The sequence below is a fragment of the Chiroxiphia lanceolata genome, chromosome Z (genome assembly GCF_009829145.1).
Source record: "Chiroxiphia lanceolata isolate bChiLan1 chromosome Z, bChiLan1.pri, whole genome shotgun sequence".
In the NCBI taxonomy this organism is placed as follows: Eukaryota; Metazoa; Chordata; class Aves; order Passeriformes; family Pipridae; genus Chiroxiphia; species Chiroxiphia lanceolata.
Genome location: NC_045671.1, coordinates 24,787,776 through 24,806,446, shown reverse-complemented (window position 1 = coordinate 24,806,446; position 18,671 = coordinate 24,787,776). Strand labels below are relative to the sequence as shown.

The 18,671-nt window shown below is 33.2% G+C and overlaps 1 protein-coding gene across 3 annotated transcripts in view; it reads left to right on the top strand.

Annotated features, from left to right (window-relative positions):
- Positions 1-18,453, top strand: part of RFX3 (regulatory factor X3) — a 104,128-nt gene extending 85,675 nt beyond the window's left edge. For all 3 annotated transcript variants that reach the window (XM_032675456.1, XM_032675454.1, XM_032675455.1), the window contains 7 exons: positions 390-544; positions 5,165-5,262; positions 5,549-5,698; positions 7,174-7,382; positions 8,379-8,532; positions 10,604-10,646; positions 11,577-18,453. In XM_032675456.1, the coding sequence (XP_032531347.1) occupies positions 390-544; positions 5,165-5,262; positions 5,549-5,698; positions 7,174-7,382; positions 8,379-8,532; positions 10,604-10,646; positions 11,577-11,815 (1,048 nt within the window). In that variant the 3' untranslated portion in view covers positions 11,816-18,453. The remainder of the gene's footprint in view (positions 1-389; positions 545-5,164; positions 5,263-5,548; positions 5,699-7,173; positions 7,383-8,378; positions 8,533-10,603; positions 10,647-11,576) is intronic.
- The last annotated feature ends 218 nt before the right edge of the window (positions 18,454-18,671 follow it).

Below are 18,671 nucleotides of genomic sequence, written 5' to 3'. Positions count from 1 at the left end.
GCATAGAGAACTACAATAAAGGTGTCTCTTACCAGTATTCAGTCTACTTCTTTTAAGCCAAAAGTATCGTCCATATGTCTGCACAATTTATGAGCTATAGGAGAACTATGGAGCATTTCTTAAATCCATTTCCATGTGACACAACGTCTAAAGAAGTTATACTGGGTGTAGCTGAGAAATCTCTGACGTCTTTAGGAAAAAATACATTTTAACACCCATTTCAGATTTTTACCTACTGTAAATCATGGAATCATAGAAACTTTAAGGTTGGAAAGGACCTGTAAGATCTTCTAATTCATCTGTATACCTAGCACTGCCATGTTAACCACTAAACCATGTCCCGAGGTGCCATATATGCATTATCATTTATTCATTTTTTTTGACACCAGCAATCTGAGTGAAATAGAAAGTCGACTTCCAAAAGCAAAGCTGATTACTCTGTGCAAGAATGAGTCTATTCTGAAATGGATGTGTAACTGTGACCATGTGATGTACCAGGCTTTGGTGGAGATTCTCATTCCTGACGTCCTTAGACCTATTCCTAGTAAGTTGAATACCTAAAACATTTTGTAAGGATTCTTCTGCAAACATGTGTGTGGTGGAGGTGTCCTTATGCCTCACAGGGCAACTTAAGGAAAAAGTTTGAAAGTTACAAAAGTATTTTGTGTCATTACCCCTAATTTTGTTGTGTAAGAAGTTATGCTGAGAATTGACATATGTTTTGTATTTTAAACGTACATGAGGATTTTAGTGCAGTTGGAAGATCTATTTTTCAAGGTACAGTTTCATATTAAACGTCCTTTCTGTGTGTGTTATATCTTCAGGTAAAAATGTGTTCCTTTTACCCTGGCTCTGGCCTGCCTGATAGAAGTCCTGTTGCCCTGAGACAATGTGCACTAAGTCAGTCATTCCACTACATTGAGTAGTTTTCAGTTTAAGTATCACATATTAAACTTTGATTAGTCTGGGAAAAAAATGAGGGTTTTGTGATTCCGTGTTTGGACAATTAGTCTTCTGGTCCTTATCAGTGACTGCTGAAATCAATTCTAATGTCTGTTAAGGCAATGAAAAATTAGCTCATAAATTTTTAATCCAATTTATTATTCCAACCTGTTGTTCTTTCTCTCACACATCCTGCATGAAGGAGTCAGTAGTTGTCCAGTCATTCTACCATTACCAGAAGTACAGCTTTCTTTTCAAATTTAATTTTACTAGAATCCATCATTGCTCCAGCAGTGTATTTTTATGGCTATTTTTGGTAGAAAACAAATTTTGTTAAGAAAGTTAAACTCCTTAAAGTATTTATTACCTCCCATGTGCTCTCCTAAATATTATAACGAAATCATGTTAACAACTCACTATAAACCTCATAACCCCTACATATTGTTTCCTTTCCATGGAAAAACAGTATTCACTTTATAAAGTTGGATTAATATTATTTAAAAAATTATAGCCTTAAGTGGTACTGCAGCTAACAAAGCTGTTTTGTCATGCTGTGAACACCTCTTCTGCTATATTGACTCCAACAGTATAAGCACTCCATAAGACTATTTGCAGGTACTGCCTTGCAAAAAAGTTTTATTGACTCCTTTTTTGTCAGTGAAATTTAGGTTTTAGCAAATTATGTATGATGCAAAATTTTTTTTAAACTTGAACTGTATAAAATCTGAAAGTTTGCCATTTACAAAGGTAGTTTTACCTTTTTTTAAGGAAGGGGTAGATTCTTGGTAGAGAGTGACATAATTTATCTGTGCATCTGTATAGCAGAATAAAGGAAAAATGTTTTCTCAAATACATGCAATTATTGACAACCTTTACTTATATAAATTATTTTGCATTGGTTTATATTCTCTAATGACAACACCAATAGGTAGGATTTTTGAGTAATATACTGTATTACAAACAATTAAGCAATGATAAAAACTGCACAAATTTAATTGCAACATTTAATAGGTAGAATTAAAACTCAGACTTGCAAAAGCACAATAATTTCTGAATAAAAAGGTGATGCAAACACATTTTTTTCATCGAACCTGCTTTTCATCTTCCTTTTCACTTGCAATGGGCGTTACCAGTAGAGGATTTCAAGAAAATGGGACACAATCATTTAATATCAATAACAACAGGCATCATGTCCTTTCCATGCTATTTTCTTTCTTTCTAGAATTACCAGTCATATTTGAATAATTGATACCTACTGGGTTTGACATTCCTGTTTTGGGGATGATTATCAGACTGTTTCATGCAAACACATCCCAGGACAAATATTTCCCAAGCGATTTCTGCCTCTGTTTTGTAAACAGCCCAGTAGTTTTTTGCTCAGAAGTCCACTACTTAGCTACTTTTGGAAGACAGCTAATGTATTTTCTTACTTTGTCTTTAGGACCAGCTAACTAAATGGCTTTTTCCAGTCTTCTTCCTGTCATGATGGTCCATCCAAGTTTCTTCTTCACTGTTAAATGTTTAAAATATTTTTTTTTTTTTAATCCTTCCTTAGAGTAAAAGCATCTCTGGTCATTACAAGAGACAGAAAAGATGGCTTAAGGTTGACTATGACAGTAATGGAGCTGGGTGAAGTAGATAAATTCATCATCCTCTGTGGGAAAATAGCAGTTGATAGAAAAGTTTGGACTGTGTAGAGGAGCTGGGACTGTAAATGCTTCGTTAAAGACATGGCTTGTTTTTCCTGAATAGATGGAAAGATAGCAGCAGCAGCTGCTCAAAATAGGGAAAAATATTAATTTGGAAAGGGCTTGAAGAAAGCATATGATTTTTTCAAGTTTGGGTTTTTTTAATCTGGATTTTCAGTGTTTTTTCTTTTAGATACTGTGCTCCTCAGCTGTGTAATACATATTACTGGAATAGAAAAGAAAGACCATTGAGGAATAAAATGGTTTTATTTTTAACTTCTGTTAAATTTGTCAACTGAAATATTTAACACCCACAGAATGAATGAAGAATTGCTGTGTATAAAACAGCAAAATTCCTTTTCCTAAGAAAAGTGAAATGCTCTCCATCTGAGTCAGGAATAAAGACCATAATTATCTAATGTCTTTGACCAGAGGTATTATGTTTTAGAATGGAATTTTTGCATCTTCACAAGTGACAGAATGGACAGTAACATATTTGCTTGTGAGCTAGTTTCTATGATAGGTCAAGAATTTATGCAAAATGTACTTCCACACTGTATTACACAATTCCAGACAGACAAAAATTTAAAGTACTGGAAAGACTTTAAAGCCTAGTTTTGTACATGTCAGGGTTATTGGTTCAGAAGTCAAGCTTTTTAGGTGCTTATGCAAATCAGACTTCTGGTAACTGCCACTGCCACATCATTTAGTGTGTGTCTAGTAACATTTAAAAATTTACTTTGCACCACACTCCTCATGCAAAGATTCTTTGAAACAGAGTTTTCTTGGTTTTCTAGGATAGCCAGATGAACTTAGAAGAAAGACTCAAGGATATAGGTAGTTCGGGTTTTGGTAATGGCAAGATGTGTACTTAAGGATAGAGTATGAGAAAAATTCTGTATTTAATACATCTCCAGAGCTCATTAGAAATTTGTGATTGTTCTGTACAATACTGATGCCTGATTATCTATTCGAGCCATTTTATTTCTTCAGAACTTAGAAATCCTTTCATTTGTTCATTTTTCTTCCTAGTTAAAGGCCTTTCTTAAGGCTTGAGCTGCTTTTTCATATTTATTTTTAAAGGACATCAGCATCAGTGATGCAAATGATTTTGTAATATATACTCTCAGGTGAAAAAGAGTAATAAGCACATTAGAAGTGAAAAGGCAGAAACTAAGCACAATTTATACAGTAGTTACATTATTATTTCCACTTTGCATTTTCTTGTCTTGTAGGTAAGAAAATGTGAGTGAATACATAGTCAATTAGTAAGTGCACAGCAATAATTTACAAAGCAGCACAAGTGAGCTAGGTGATTGACAGGCTTGAGGAAAAAAGCTTGTTCTTCATGTGTAAACCTCAAAGGAGAAAAAAACCTAATGCCATAAGGGGGCTCAGCTAATACAGATACTTTGTATCAGCTAAGCATCCAAATGTGTGGTGAGTTATATAAATTACCAGTATGGATTCTACTGCTTATCACTGCAAATTTGAAGACCTGTGAAAAAGAGATGACAAAGAATACAGATTTTATTTTAGTAAATTTACTTTTCTGTTAAAGCTTTATTTTAAAAGGTATTATTAAAGAAGGCTTTATTATTAAAGGTATTATTTCCTTTATTTTTTTCCTCTTCACGTCTGTAGTTGCATTCATTCTCTACCAGTCTTCAGAAACCTGTGGTTTTTCTTTTTGTCTCCTGTTTTTTGCAACAGTTTGAGTGGATGCTATTTTGTCAATGTGCAGGTGTTAGGTGTGGGAAAGCAAGGTTTCTACGACTAAGACAATGTGATTTTCTTTTTTCCAGGCACAGCTCCTTGGGACAATACTTTCTGTCCTTCTCCTCTGAAAAAATTAAAACTTCTGTTTTTAGTAGTGCAGATTGCTGTAGGGGCTTCTTCGATTTCTCTCTAAATCTCTGTCAGCCTCGTAGCATTTCTATGGGTGCTATAGAAAAGAAACAAAAATGCATACAAATTCCATAGTCATTTGAATAATCTCACTTTCTGTCAGTGAAACACTCTCCTATATCTTGCTTACTGACGATATCATTAAGCATTGCATGTTGGAATTTCTTCTTTAAAACTGAAATAAGCAGCACTATGACATGGCTTAACGTTACTTTGGACTGTCTTGAGGAAACTGCAGAATTCCAATGTCTGGATTTTTTCCCAGAGTTTTGCTTTTTAAAAGAGGTGCTTAGATGAAATGGAAAGCTGGAAGTTACTGGTGGAAATTTCCATCACATCTGCTGCAGTTACTGTTGTTCTTCTATAGGAGTGCCCAAAGCAATACTGCTGGTCACAAAAAAAAAGATTGTTGGTGAAGAAGTTAGAACTACTTATTAAACCAAAATTAAAATCATTATTGCATAATCTTTATCTCAGTGAGGCATTTTGAACCTGAACTAGATTTGTCTTTTAATAAGTAAGAACAGTGGACCTGAAAGTTGAATACGGGAGTTCTGAGGATGCAAAACATTCCAAGACAGGTGCACTGCTTTCTTTTAATTCTGTTTTTATTCTCTAATGCACAGGTGCCTTGACCCAAGCCATTCGCAATTTTGCAAAAAGCCTTGAAGGTTGGCTTTCAAATGCCATGAACAATATTCCACAGAGGATGATACAAACCAAGGTAGACAAAACTGTTGCAATATGATTCTTGCAATGGCAAACCAAGTGGGCAGTAGCATCTTAACTTAAAAGCAGTAGAATTTTAACTTTAATGCTAAATTTCATGTTTAGCATCAAGCATCAAATAATGGGAGAGGAAATAACATTATTTGATTTGCTACATGGACATAATTCAAATATGAGGACTAATTAATAAAAACTATTAAAATGAAAGTAAAGATTCAATCTGTAGAATTAATCTACAGATACAGAGTATGGTATTTAAAAACAAATAACTTTCTTCATAGGTTGCCGCTGTAAGTGCCTTTGCCCAGACTCTGCGAAGATATACATCTCTTAATCACCTGGCTCAAGCAGCTCGTGCTGTGCTTCAAAATACTTCTCAAATCAACCAGATGCTCAATGATCTTAACCGTGTTGATTTTGCCAATGTTCAGGTAAAATGTAATTTTAAATAACCGGCTTTTTTTTTTAAGTGTTATTTCCTCTGTGATTTTGGACTTTATTGTTAGCTGTCATTCTATCAAGAAAGTAAAGTGGAAACATTTTGCTCATTCATATATGTAGTGATTCAGTCCAAGTGTGATGGCTTACACTTTAAGAAAGTAAGAGCTCAAAACCATTTTCTGTTTTCATTTACTGTCTTGAAACACACATATTCTTCCAACTTCTATGCAATTGTAAAGCAAATACATTCTTAGAATGGGTACCATGAATGATGTCATAATAATGGCAAAACTTATATTTTAGGATTAGATCTCAGTAGCATATCTTCTGAACGTCTCTTAAAGCTATTACATGTACAACATTTTCAGTAGAGACTGCCTCCAATATTTAAAAACCCATACCATTAGTATATTTTATCTAAGTGCCTATGCTTAAAATGACGAGATTTCCTGAATAATGGATTAGATTAGTACAGATGCAAATCTGTAGAACAGAAGTTTATATTTTTACTAAGCTTGATTTCTCTACATGTTTCTACTCTGAAAAAAAATACTTTCATCCTTTTAGCCAGCAAAGTGAAAGGTTTGATATTCCTGCTAGTGCTCTGTTTCTCTCTTTTCTTTGTGAAGGAGTGTTTTGGTACTTGTTAATAGTCTTAACAGAAGTCAGTCAAGAGTTCTTGACCAAAGACAAAATATATTAAATATAGATGGTCATGGATGATGCAGAGCCTGTGAATGAGGTGTTAACTTGGCTCATGATAGCTAGAGCTTAAGGAGATGACTTGCAGTTAGTGAGCCCTCATTTTTGTCTCAGTTTATGAATTGATCAGCTAACTTTATTTAAACTTGGTAACACTGGCTAAATTGCTGATTATTGGATGCTAGTGTGTTTCTCCATTTGTGTGCAGTTTATGTTGTACTTCAAGTAATGCGTGATCTATTACTACCAAGAGTCAGCAAACAGAACAAGCTTTGTTTTCATATGAAGTTACTTTTATAATACAGAATTTGTCTTTAGGCTTAGCTTCTTCAGAACTAAAGGAACCTTGTACTTGATTTCTCACTACTTCTTTTATTACTTTAGCCCCCCCCCCCATTTGACTCTTCCTCCTACCTGAAGTACCAGAAAAGAATGACAAATCAAGAATATTTCAGTAGAAAAATGAGGAAAGTAGAAGCTTTTTTTTGCAAATGAATGTGGAAAACTACAACAAACTTGTGTTGCTTCCGTTGTTTTTTCTAATTTTTGTATTTGATGGCTGCTCTTACATGCAACGCTTTTCCTACTCATTTGCTTCCAACAAAGTTACAACAGACATAAAAATAAAAGCTGCTTCTTAGTTTGTCTATTAAGTGGATTTTGTCCTTTTCCCCCATTGAATAGCTTAATCTTTGATATATAATTACATTCTGTGCTTTGGCTTATGTATTGTCAATTCAAGATTTGCCATGTGCTGTAACAGGAGCAGGCTTCCTGGGTGTGCCAGTGTGATGACAACATGGTTCAGAGACTAGAAACAGATTTCAAGATGACTCTTCAACAGCAGAGCACTCTGGAGCAGTGGGCTGCCTGGCTTGATAATGTAATGATGCAAGCATTGAAACCATATGAAGGAAGACCCAGCTTTCCTAAAGCCGCACGGCAATTTCTGTTAAAATGGTCTTTCTACAGGTAGTATTTAATAGACTTCTAAAACATTCTGACTGTTTTATTATTTGCCTAATTGTGCACTGCAGTAAGGTCGACAAATGTAATATTAAACAGTGGCTTAGTACATTGTGAAAAACATAGGGTATTTTTAGAGTGTTGTTGTTGTTAACCTTGAACTCAAGGCTGTCTGCAAATGAGCAGGGACTTAAGTGACCCTTGTTTATTTTTTTAAAGGCCATCTGCAAAGGAGTGCAGGTGGAATTTTGTCCAGAGTTAGAAACATAATATGAATTTTTTTGATTGAATAACTGTGCAATTATTAAGCCACTGGTTTTTGTATTATTTATTAAAACACTGTGGCATCTATGTTTATTAGGTAAGGAAGACAAAACCTGCTTTTAATGTATGAAAAGAACATTAAGAGAAGCATTCCGTGTTAGCTGCTTATTGAAACAGTTATCAGAGTAAACCTTGTTCTTTGAACATGACTGTAGCAACTGCTTGATGAGCATATCTGAATTTGTCCATATAATATTAGGATGCAAGTCTATTTCTTGTAGTTTTAAGTTTCAAAGTTTTCAAAGTTTTAAGTTTCAAAGTAATTGTGGCAATTAAAACCTTTATCCTGGGAAGGTGGACACAACAGACACTAGTTAAGCAATAGTTTGGTTTTAAAATCAAATATTTTTTTTACCATTTTAGCTGTTTATGTTTTCAACAAAGTTTCTTTCAAGTTAAGTTTTACACTTGCTCAAGTATTGGTAGTTATGCATAGAAAACAAACCAGTCTGGTTATTTCTTGTGTAGTTTGATATCCAACAGAACTTTCAGAGAAAGAGAAAAAACAAATGATTGACTTTCCTGGTCATCTCTTTCCAAAGATACCATAAATGAGATATTTGTGGATAATGTTACTTTTGAGAATATTGATTTCTAGGTGAAATGTGTACATGGATAAATGTTAAAATGGCTGTGACATATAATACATAAATATATATATTTTTTATTTTTGAATAGCTCAATGGTGATTCGAGATTTAACCTTGCGCAGTGCTGCTAGCTTTGGCTCTTTTCATCTGATCCGCTTGCTTTACGATGAATACATGTTTTACTTAGTAGAACATCGTGTTGCTCAGGCAACAGGAGAGACACCTATTGCAGTTATGGGAGAGGTAAGATAATATGTAAGAGACTAGACTGATAGATTTAGTGATGAATTTAGGAAAGTGTCTTTGCAAATTTTTAAACATTTTTGTGGAGTGGTAGGATGTTCTGCAGTTTAACAATAGATTGGGTTACAAATATATACAGTAGTTTCAAACTTGTTTCTCCGGTTCACTGACAGAGTACTAAAACCACACTGAATTGTAAAAACCAATTCTTTCTAAATGAACTTGCTCTTTTACAGATCTGCACACAGATTCATGTGCACAGTTTGAAAAATGTTGATCAACATATAACCTTTTTCCAGTTTTTGAGAACTGAATATTTTATGTGGAAATAAAAAAGAGCAGAGTAATAGGAAAATGTTACTTCTGTGAATCTGTTTAAATGCATTTGCACGTTTTGAATTCCCACACAAAACGTACTGACTTAAGAAGGATGGTTTACGTGCAGAATTTTGTCTCGTACAGTGCTGTTCACATACACGTAATAAAACCAGCGCAAACATACATAGAGGTTTGCAACACATCTGATTTTCATACATGTGTTTCAGAGATAACTGGTTTAAGAAACAGAACTAGAGTCTCAATTCGTAACAATTTTTTTTTACTCATCTATGGCATCTGCAAGACAAAGTTTATTTTATCCCTCTTCTTTTCAGTAGTCCATCTAACCTTTTATTTTGAGTGGGCTAGTGAGGAATGCATGAATTGTTACCAAAGAATTATGTATCCAAAGTACTGGAAAATGGATATATTTAAAAATATGGTCGTTAATACGATGGATTTGTTACATTTTTACACTTGGGAGTCACTATCCTATTCTATGTTACCGATAAATTGCAAGTCATTTTGCTCATTGATTTGGCATCAGTTATCATTCTTCCTTCAGGATATATTGATAGCTTCATTAAATACTAAAAATAGACTATATACTTTCAAGAGAAATTGGAAAATGTCTCAGCTTTATTTGTCAAATGATTTTATATCATGTGTCATGTTTCAGAAAAACTAAATAACATTTCTGCTTAGTGACCACCATCAGTATACATGCTCCTACATTTTTTGCCTACTTTTACTTTGCAGTAAGTACTACTCAAGTATACAGTTACTACATTCTTGTTGCCTTAACAGACTTGTATGTGTTAGACATAAATGTAGAATAAGGTCTTCTAAAAAGTTTATGATACTGAAGATGGAAATACAATAAGAAGTAAGTATTGCAGAATTTTTAGAGGTGAAGTGAGGTGAGGTGAGGAGCAAAATAGAAGTAATGCATTAAATGCATTACTGTGTATTTCTGTGTATTCAGTGGCTGTGTGGCTGAAATAAAAGAGGAAGACTACAGTCCCAACAAACACTGTAAGACAGTAAAGTGTTGCATCTGAGAAAAGCACTCACATATTTCTCCCTTCCTCTTCTCCCACCTTTGGACACAAGTATTGGCAAAATTCTTCTGAAAAAGAGTGGTGTCATCATTTTTGCTTAGAAATGTGTTTATCTAAATAGTGTGCTCCTTTCATCTGAGATTCATTGGCGGCATTTTGCTAGGCTCCTAGCTTATGAGCAACTTGTTTTAAGAGGTCTGGATTTTGATGTAAATCAGTTGTCAGGTTATAAACCCTTTCTCAGCAGTGCCTTTCATCTGCCTTACAGGTAGATTAGCAGCTGTGACAAACCTTCATTTTTGTTCCAGCATAATAAAATTATCTCTGGAAAATTTAAAAAAAAAGGTTTTGTTAAAATACTGGCAGTTCAGAATGTATATCCATCGTAATTTACGGCTTTATAAAGCACAGAAGTAGCTCACTTCAAGCAACAAAGGCCCTTATGAAGCAATCTTTTAAAATGTTTGTACTTCTCTGTTTTAATTTTTGAGGATGTACTTAGTGATAATTATCTTAATAACTGCCAGACTGAGATGGAATGGGAAAAGAATTGCTCTGCTATGGATGTGGTTGCAGCTAAGATCATGTGTTTGAATGCTAGCGTGAAACCAGTGGAGCACAGTGGAGCATAGATATTCTAAGTTCACATTTGCTTAAGACTGTGTCCAGTTTTTTTATTGTTTATTTCACAGTTTGGTGATTTAAATGCTGTATCCCCTGGAAATATGGATAAAGGTAAGCATTTTAATATCTCCAGTGTATAATTATTTGTAGAGGTAATGTGAGCAAAAGAAGTCCTTATGTTTTAAAAACACAGTAAAACCAAATTTAGAGCTGTATCATCCTCTAAAGTGCATGTGTATGTTATATGGATATGTTATTATATGGATATGATAGCTATCTATGTAATATGTCACATGTAACAATGACTAGAGTATTGTAGGTTTCTTTTAAAATAAGAACCTTATTTTAAAGATGTTCATTATTGTCACAAAAAAAATCCAATTCTTGTTCAGAATTTTTTTATATCTGGTAGGACAGAGGAGAGTAACAGCTGTGGGAAGAAAGACAAGAGTATACTTTTGTATATTTAACTGTAGTGAATGTTTTACTAAGCAAAGAAGGCAGAATTGTATCCAAGTATTTAAAAAGCAGTGAGTTCCTTATAACCTCTTCATGCCATATTTTGACATACATTCTTATGCTGATTCTTGAGTGATTTGAGGTGACTTAACCTCAGAACACTCAACTAATGAGTATAAGAATGTATGTCAAAATAAGGGATCAAGTCACCACAAATCTTCTTGCCTCAGTTTCCCTATCTGTAACTAAGAGTAACAACTCTTTTGTTTAGCCTGTCTTAGAAATGAGACATTTTGCAGTATGAACTTAACACTTTGTTAGAACTTTTCTTTGAGGTTGCAGTTGTTTTTTTCACATACTGTGTCAATAATGTGTAACTCACGTGATTAAAGCTGAGTCCATTTACGTATTTGAGATAATAGTTGACTTTTTCCATTAAAATTTAAAATTTTCAATTTCTGCTATGTCACAGATTGCTAGTCTTCCCTGTAGTTTTGTATTTCAACTATTATTTGCAAAATAAAGACCCTTGTATTAGAATTTTTCCCTTTGTGCTATTTACATAGTGGTTTGTTTGTGCAGATGAGGGCAGTGAAGTTGAAAGTGAAATAGATGAAGAGCTGGATGAAAGTGGAGAGCCACAAGCCAAGAGAGAGAAAACTGAGCTAAACCAGGCATTCCAGGTGGGCTGCATGCAGCCAGTGCTCGAGAGTGGAGTACAGCAGAACCTCCTGAACCCAATTCATAATGAGCACATTGTTGCAACTACCCAGACTATCAGACAATGCAGTGCTACTGGAAATACATATACTGCAGTCTAATGTGAAACCTCCCTCGCTTCCAACACACGCCCCATTGCATTAGTCCTTTAGGTTTAATATGAAAAAAATAAAAAAACTAAAAAAAAAAAAAAAAAAAAAAAAAGAAAAAAGAAGAAAAAAGATAATAAGTCTGAAGGTTGACTGTTGTCAAATTTAGCTGTTCTGATCATTATTTTGTTGGAGTTAAATGGAATGGGTGTATGTATTTTGCCAGATCTGTTTAAAAAAAAAAATTTTTTTTGTAAACAGATTCATTTTACATTGGCCACTCAGTAGCGAGGGTTTTCTTCTTATCAAATGCAAGATTTTTGCAAAGCTTAATGTTAATGTTTTGTCCTCTTATAATAATTTAATTTTTTCATAGTTTTTAAAAAATATTTTAATGTTAATTATTAGTTACGATGCTGATTTCATATAGATAGGTTTTTAATTAGATGCACTTCTGTGAAATATCAAAGGAACTATTTTCTTTGATTTACACTGGAGGCATACTTATTTGACAGCAGATGTATCAAATTTGTTATAAAAGGTGCTTTTCATCGTACTACGAGAAGACACTATTTTGATAAAATTGTGAGTATTCAGGGGGATTTTTTTGTAATAATGCTGGAGGGTTGAGAAGATCTCGTTTCTTTCTGTGAGGAAGAAGCGTGTTTAAATGACAGAACTGTAAAGAATGTGGTAATCTGTATGGCATAAACGTACCTAATTATCTGACCATGATGTAAACAATGCAAGCTTCCTTTAAAATCAACAGTTCCAGATATTATTTGCATACCAGTTCCTCTCTTTTGAAGACTACTGATTCTATATGTGAGGCCACTGAACAGATGCTTTTGGCTGTTCAGTGACACTGTAGTTGTTAGAAACTGAAGCTAAAAAAGAAGTGACTTGATTATTATTAATTTTAAGTGTATGTGCTACTTATACTGAACTGGACATACAGGAAAACATTCCATTTGGATGACTTTCTTCTATTCCAGGTCTTTTCCTACTAGTGGTTCAATCTGCTGCTCTTAAAAAAGATGATTTATAGAATGCAAGGAATGTAGCAACCTGCATCATTTTCCTTTCAAAAACATTTCCTTGTTGTTAAAGTGGATTTAAATTTTTACAAAAATTAGACAAGGCAGTGTAACTGGCACACCTCACTTGTACTTATTCCCAATTGTGTAGAATTTGAATAGGTGGCTAGATGGACCATTGCCATTTAAGAATGTACATCAGGGATCATTGTACCTCGGCTATTACATGGTGCCTTAAACAGAACTGAAGCTAAGACTTAGTACTTTCTGTTATTCTTAACTCTTAAATTAATTCAACAAGGTGTGCCTGTCATTTTCAAATTCCCTAAGAAGTAAGGACAGGTTACATAGCCTTCAAAAGAATAAAAGGATTTTTTTATTATTATTAAATGATTTTAATATCCCTCTTAGAATGACAGTAAACCTATTTTTTCTTGTTTCTAGCTGGATTTCACTTTAATACAAATAAAATTTGCTTGGGAACTTGGAAAGCAAAACTAGCTTTAATACCAACTTCAAATGTCAAAATAGATTGACCATAGTCCCAAGCATGATTATATATTTTCTAAATCCTTGCCTACTTTTAATTTTAAAAACTAAAAAGAAATAAATGAGCAGGTGCATAATGCAGTGCATGTTTTCAATTTCTATATTTTGTGGGGTATCAGCCAGATATTACATTTTAATGGTTAAACAATAACAGTTTATAGAGACCATATTAATTGACATTAAAGAACTCAAGTTTTTCTTCATAAACATTTCATTAAGCAGACACATGAATTTGCTACACTAAATAGTGGAATTAAATAAGAAAAAAAGCCAAAAAGTAAAGGAGAACACAAAAAGATCAACTTTACAGAAAAGACTGTGTAAGAAAATTAGGATTCTTTTATTCTGGTTAACTACTGTGTCTGACAATGACTTCAAAATCATATATACCAAATAGGAGAAGAGCATGTAAAATGGAACAGTGTATTTATAGCAAACAAGTTTGTTGCTAGAGTTTACATGTGCTCCAAATACAGCTGCACATAAGTGAAAATGTCCTAACATTATTGGTGCACAAAAATAAATTTTAATTCCTTTGCAGAATGGTGAACCCATACAGCTCATTTTGTGTAGGCATAATTCCTACTAATGTCAGTAGATGGCTTTTGCCTCAGTAAAAAGTAAACGTGAGGTTTATATTCATTATTTCTAAACTCATAAATGCACTGAATCTCATTATAGATTTTGTTGCCACATATATCACTCAGTGTGTCCTGATTTTTCCTTAGAAATCAGCACATCTGTGTACCCTTCACCAAAAATGCTAAAACTAAGCTGTGATAAATATTTACTCCCCTTCATTGTGCATTATAAGATGTTTACAAGTAAAATAAAGTGAAATAATTCAACACTTTTTTTCATTTTCAGCTTTTTATTTTAATACTATAGTACTTGTTTAAATTTTTGTGTTGGTTTGTGTTTTCTTATTATTAACCTTTCTTGGTTTAATGTTGAATTTGTTGTTGCTGAGGAAAGAGTACGATTGTAAAAGGTAAATACAGATTGCTAAATATGATGGGACTTGAGTATCTTCATTATTTAGCTCCCCACTCCATTCAGTTGTTCACTGTCACAAAGTGAAAAACAAAACTGAACAAAAATCTGAATACAAAAAAAGGGAATGTATTTCATAGCTTCTAAAAACAATGTGTAATCAAAACAAATTGGAACTATCCCACGTTTGGAAAACTGACTGGAGTCTGTATTCTTATGCTTAAATTCTAAAGGATTTTACCTGATTTTTTTAGAGCAACTGTGTTACTGTAAACTGCATTGTATACTTACAGATTTGGGGGTTTCCTGTTTTATTTTTACTGAAAATTTAATCAAACAGATAAAACATTTTGCACACTCTTGCTATTTAATAGTTGGGTTTTAGTACTCACTGAACTACAGAGATACCAATACCTCAGTCTGTCTTCTGTAATGTGTAGTGTGTGCTTGCACTGCCACACCAGCTCTGGAGTCCATTGTCAGTGCTATGGAGAGGTGTAGCATGTGTCCACAGGGTAGACATGATGAGAGCTGACCTGATTTATGTGTTTTATCTGCTCTTGAAATGGAATCCAGAATAATTATTTTAGAGGCATTTCCCCCATTAGCACAAATAGCACAGTGAACAGTGTGGGGGAAGAGGTCTTGTTGAACTACCTTTTCAAAAGTGGGGCCCAATTTTCAAAAGTTTTACATTTATTAAAATTTGTTGGTACATTTCCATCTTTCTGATGGTAAACTAGTTTTAAAGCTTCTCTTTTTTTCAGTTCTTTTTCTCTTGTACTGTAGCGTGCTCTAAGCACCTTCATTTTAAAAAAGTTCCATAAAAATTTGGAAAATAGATGTTAAATTATTTGCCTATAAAATGATGATTTACAGCATTAATGCCTTTAGGTCAAAAAAAAGAGATAATGTTCTGTCATTCAGAAAGGCATAGGTCTATACACAAATTTAATTTAAAGCAAGGTATTTTTAAATATCTGAAACACTTATTTTTTTCACCTTGTTTTCATAGGAGAAATGATCTGATATCATTGTGATTCTCACCAATTGACGTCTGCACTGTTTAGGAAGTTTTATGTTAGAGATGCACTGCAGTCCAGTTTAATTCAGAATGTTTTTACAAAAAAACCCCAACCACTGAGAGCCATAAACATGCTAACAAAAAAAAATATTTATTAGTAATAGAAGTATACAACAGTAATTTCAGAGTTTAAAATATTAATTTGAGAGAGCAGTGTGAATTTCTGAAAATTGGGCCCTTGTCACACTAACAGGACATGGTCTTTGCGTATGGTTTAAAACAAATCAATACATAGAATTCTAGTATCTCTGCTAATTGGTTTGGTGATTTAACAGAGACAATAAAAACTGGAATAGAAGCATAAACACACAGTGCTTAGTTCTAGTATTAGAAAATTAATTTGATAAAATGCCTTGCATTAACCCTTTGAGCATTGTAAGTAACATGATGGGAACAAAAATTTTTAGATAATTTAATTAGTCCATTGACAATATACTTTGAAATAGCTGATAGTGTTGTAAACTTTTTTTAATTATGTGTAAGTAAATACTTGCATACTATATGGGGATGTTTTTTATTACTAGGAGGCTGAATAGATGTAGGCAAAATATTCACTGCCATTGATGTGTACTGTCTAATAGAAAACAGTACTTCAGCTCCCTGGTTTTCATAGTTGCATATATTTATAAAGAAAATCAAACATATGATTCTACAAATAAGAAGTTGTCTACTTTAAGATGCCTTTAGAAGATAAAGGTTTAGAAAATATATTCAGCTATTTTGAAAATCTCCTAAGGTAGGTTAGTATTGGAATACTCTGGTACTGTAAAAGAGAATCTTTAGGATTAAAAGAAGGCTTAGTAATAATAAATTTTGCAGAATAAATGTGTTTGCATTGAAATTCTTGGCAGTGTTTTTGAGAAACAGGAACAAAAAGTGCACAATTATATTGATATTCCTTTTAAAACTCAGTCACTGCAATAATGACTAGCTAAAAGATTAAGGTATTTTATTAAATTTCACATACAAGAGTACAGTTTGGATGGCCCTTACTGAATGTCAGAATTTTAAGAGCAACCTAGAAATTGCACGAGCAAATATTTTAGGAAGCCCCCATGTTCTTACAATTACTGCTTATAAGAACAAGGGAACAAGCGTAGCAGCAAGTAAAGATTCTTTTAACTTAAGAGATACTGATGCCACCTTACTAAGTGAGAGTACATTTTCTACTGGTTTCTTGCAATATCAGTCAGTCAGAAAACACTAAAGCAGCTGTACTTATTTAAGTCTAGCTGAGGGCAAAGAGAAAGGGTATCATTTTAAATTATTTAAGGGAATTTCGTCAGTAGTATAGTGCAAGTGAGTTGTAAACATTTTTAGTCAGTTAATGCAAATTAATGCATAATTAAATAACAAATGCAATACTCAAAGGGTTTTAATTTAACAACTTTTTTTATTCATAATTTACTGTAAATGCTTCTGAGTTTGCATGCCTTGATCATTGCTGCTAGTGATTTTATGTGCCAGTAGACCTGAGTTTAATTTACCAGTTTAACTAAGAAATAGTAAAAGCCACTTACAAAGTGACTGCCTAGTGTTTGTTTGAAGTAAAATATGCCTTAGTTTGAAAATGGTCATTTTAACTCTTGTTTTATTCTGATTTTTTTTTCCTCTTCCTGTTGAAAAAATAAATTGGCATTTTGGAATTGGAAGCCCTGAGTAGTTAAATATTTGGTAAGAATTGTTCTTGGAGATTACTCATTAAGGCTGAAATTCACTGTAGAAAACAAGGCCCAGAACAAGCCTATGGGCATCAAATGAGCCTCACTTAACACTAATTCAGGAAAATGTTCTTTGTTCTTAAGCACTTTCTTGATTATAGTGCAAACATCTTACAGGAGTTTTAATTCTGGATTAATTTTACTCTGAAATAATAAATGTCTTTGTAAGAGGAATTTAGAGCTCAGAGGAACAACATTGCATAGATTGGTATTTACCAGGAACTCAGTTCAATTTTTTTTTTTGACTTACTGATACCAGCGAAATCTTTTTACACAAAGAATACTTAATGGGTTCCCCAATTAAAGTTTCCTTCCATACAATATTAAAGTGATTGCCTTGTATTTAAACATTAAATATCCATCTTAGAGTAACGCAGTTAAGCAATTTAAAATATGTTAGGAAAATATCACTTTGTACCAAAGCAAGTTGCCCATCTCCACTCATCCCCACTGAAAATTTGGATTTACAGTTAATAACCAATGAGGCTGTTAAAGAAACTTTGAGTGCCTTTCAAAAACTTGGAAAATTGTGCCTGAGGTGGTAAACTTTAATTAGGTTAATTCTAGAGCTACCAATCAGTAATTTTATCATCACTCAGGGCTTTCTTACCTTCTAGGAAACTTCCTTTGTTGCATTTATTTTATACTGTATTTTTTTTAAGTGCCATCATTTAAATTTCACTTAGTAAGTGGCAGATTACATTATCCAATCCCACAGCACAGAAACATCATTAACACTAGGACATATTCAAACTCTTATTTTCCAGTTGACTGAATATATTATGTAAATGAGGTAAGCAACTTTTTGTAGATTGTATGTGTGAGATAATGTAATGTTCTTTTCCAGTTTTTGGGCTACAGTTGAATATACTTTTTAATTATTTAAAGAAGACATCTTTACAGAATAACGTGATGGTTTTTTTTGTATAATGTATTTGATTTTGTAAATACGTATTTCCTGATGTGATTTTTGTGACAAATGCTAAATCTTTTAGTATATAATGTCCTCTCAAAACTGGCAGGAGCTAAATAATAGTTTATGGGCAATTTGTATTGTGTACTGTACAATAACTGGGGACCTTTTATAATTATAAAAATATATATTAACTTTTAGTGTGTTGTTTAAAAAAATGACTGGAACATACTAAAGACAGTAGGATTTTTCTGAATATTTCAGACTTGAACTCAGGCTAGCTTTCTTGTGTTTTTCAAAACAAAATTGTGTCTTGTCTTTTAAAATCAATAAATTTGTTTTCTTGTTACAAACATATCTGAATTGCTTCAGTTTTTATATAGCCAGATATTTTGGATTGTTGTACTACTGATTTTGAGAGAAAAATTATTTCAACTTACACCTTCTAAATAAGATCACATTTTTTTATTTTGCAGCAACAGAACTAAGTAACAAATGTGTCTCAGGTGGCAAAAGAAACAAGAATTGTTGAGATTGGAAGGGACCTCAGGAGATCATCTAGTCCAGCCCT